The sequence below is a fragment of the Myotis davidii genome, unplaced genomic scaffold (genome assembly GCF_000327345.1).
Source record: "Myotis davidii unplaced genomic scaffold, ASM32734v1 scaffold1107, whole genome shotgun sequence".
Taxonomy (NCBI): domain Eukaryota; kingdom Metazoa; phylum Chordata; class Mammalia; order Chiroptera; family Vespertilionidae; genus Myotis; species Myotis davidii.
In genome coordinates this window covers 205,722-207,543 of record NW_006300016.1, presented here as the reverse complement: position 1 = coordinate 207,543, position 1,822 = coordinate 205,722, and the positions used below count along the sequence as shown (strand labels likewise).

Below are 1,822 nucleotides of genomic sequence, written 5' to 3'. Positions count from 1 at the left end.
CCTCATGGGGGTGAGAGGGGGGGCACACAGCCTCAGGTCGCTGCTGATTGCTCCTTAAGGCTCATTACAGGAACTCAGCCTCCTCTGTGGGTGCAGCCATCTCTGTGGTGGAGTGACGGTCAATTTACATAATCCCTCTTTATTATCTACACTAATAAAAGACAAAGATGCAAATTGACTGTACCTATGTGATGCCCACCAGCCAATCAGGCGTGAGTATGCAAATTATCCCAGCAAAGATGGCGGGTTAATTTGCATATTCAGGCACCGAGCGGGGTAGGGCACTTGCGTCGTTGCCATGGCTATGACGCAGGCATTCTGTACCACCCCAGCCGCGCTGGCCTCTGGCAGCATGGGAAGGCAGAAAGGTGGCTCTGGGCCGGAGCGAAGGCAGTGCTGGCAGCCAGGGGGAAGGAAGGCCCATTCTTGCACAAATCTTTGTGCATCAGGCTTCTAGTATAAGATAATCAACTTGTTTCACAGTAATAGCCCATTTATTTATTACAGTTTTAAAGACTAGACTTAGTATAGTAAGTATAATGAAATGCATTAATTATTCCATTAAAATTACTTTTACTAGTTTATATGCTCTTTCAGAGTTAGAATAATTCTTATTTTAATAAATGATGATTAAATAAATATATATGTGAAATTTTAGAGGATAAAATTTTTGTACTGTGAAGCAGAAATAAAAGACATATTATAAAAGATACCTTCTTGATAGATTACCATTGTAAATGTGGGCCAGTCTCCTCTCTACAGTGTGCTGTAAACACAGAATGAATCTTGAATTTTCTTTATCAGCACACATTAGAAGACATAATTTGAGGTAATACTTATTGACTGCTTACTCTGTTATCATTACTGGGGCATGTATTTTGCATACATACACACATAAATTTCTCATAGTAACCCTGATAGAGTAGTAAGAATAATTGCTCCCATTTTAAAAATGATGAAATTGAAGCTCAAAATGTTAACTGACTTGTTCAAGTCCACACAAATAAAAGAAGAGCTGAGATACCAGCCCAGTTATACTGTCACCTGCTCTGTCACTGTCTCCCCCATAGAAGAGAGCATGCTGATTATAAAGGAAACTGTCCAGAGCTGCATGTCACTTCATAGCTTTCACATGAAAAAATACATGTGTTTAATTGACAAACTAACTTTGATTTAATCACACTTTGAAAGCAGCACTTTTCTTATTTTAACTTCTGTAAGGTATTTGAATTATTTAGGTTTAAACATTGTTCATTGATTTAACAGGCATTTTGATTAAACAGACGTTAATAATGGCACTGTTTTTTTTTTTGAATAATGAGATGATTTTCTCACCAAAAATGAAAACAAAATTTAAATATATCTATAATGAGAGTAGAATGCGTCACAGAGTCATTGTCAAATATTGTATTTGGGATATTTTTTCTGCCAAATGTATTATACAAACTAAAGTGACTGATAAATTTTGCATATTCTCTCCACCAGCATTATTTTTCAGCCTGATAAGTTTCTAGAGTTCTGGTATATACTGAAATTTATTGTCGGATTCCCAAATCCAACCAAATTGCCAGAAATGGTGTGTGACCTTGGAAAGTAAGTTCTATTTAGTAGATATAATTATTTCATGAAAGAAAAACGTTCATCTAAAAGTGTTATAATATGTTTAACATTTTAAAAAAGACATGAATATGTTTTTAATTGCTTTTCTTTTCCAGGAAAGGTTTGATATTTAAAGTAACCCATGGAACACTTCAGTGAAAAAACAAAAATGAAGTCAGGATTTAGGAGGGAGAGGCTTTTACTAGGAGTGATTATCGCAAGT

At 35.9% G+C, this 1,822-nt stretch overlaps 1 protein-coding gene across 1 annotated transcript in view; it reads left to right on the top strand.

Moving 5' to 3' along the window:
- Positions 1–1,822, top strand: part of CFAP47 (cilia and flagella associated protein 47) — a 458,234-nt gene that overhangs the window by 374,490 nt on the left and 81,922 nt on the right. Inside the window, 1 exon segment of the mRNA XM_015571970.1 lies at positions 1,486–1,593. Coding sequence (XP_015427456.1) covers positions 1,486–1,593 — 108 coding nt within the window.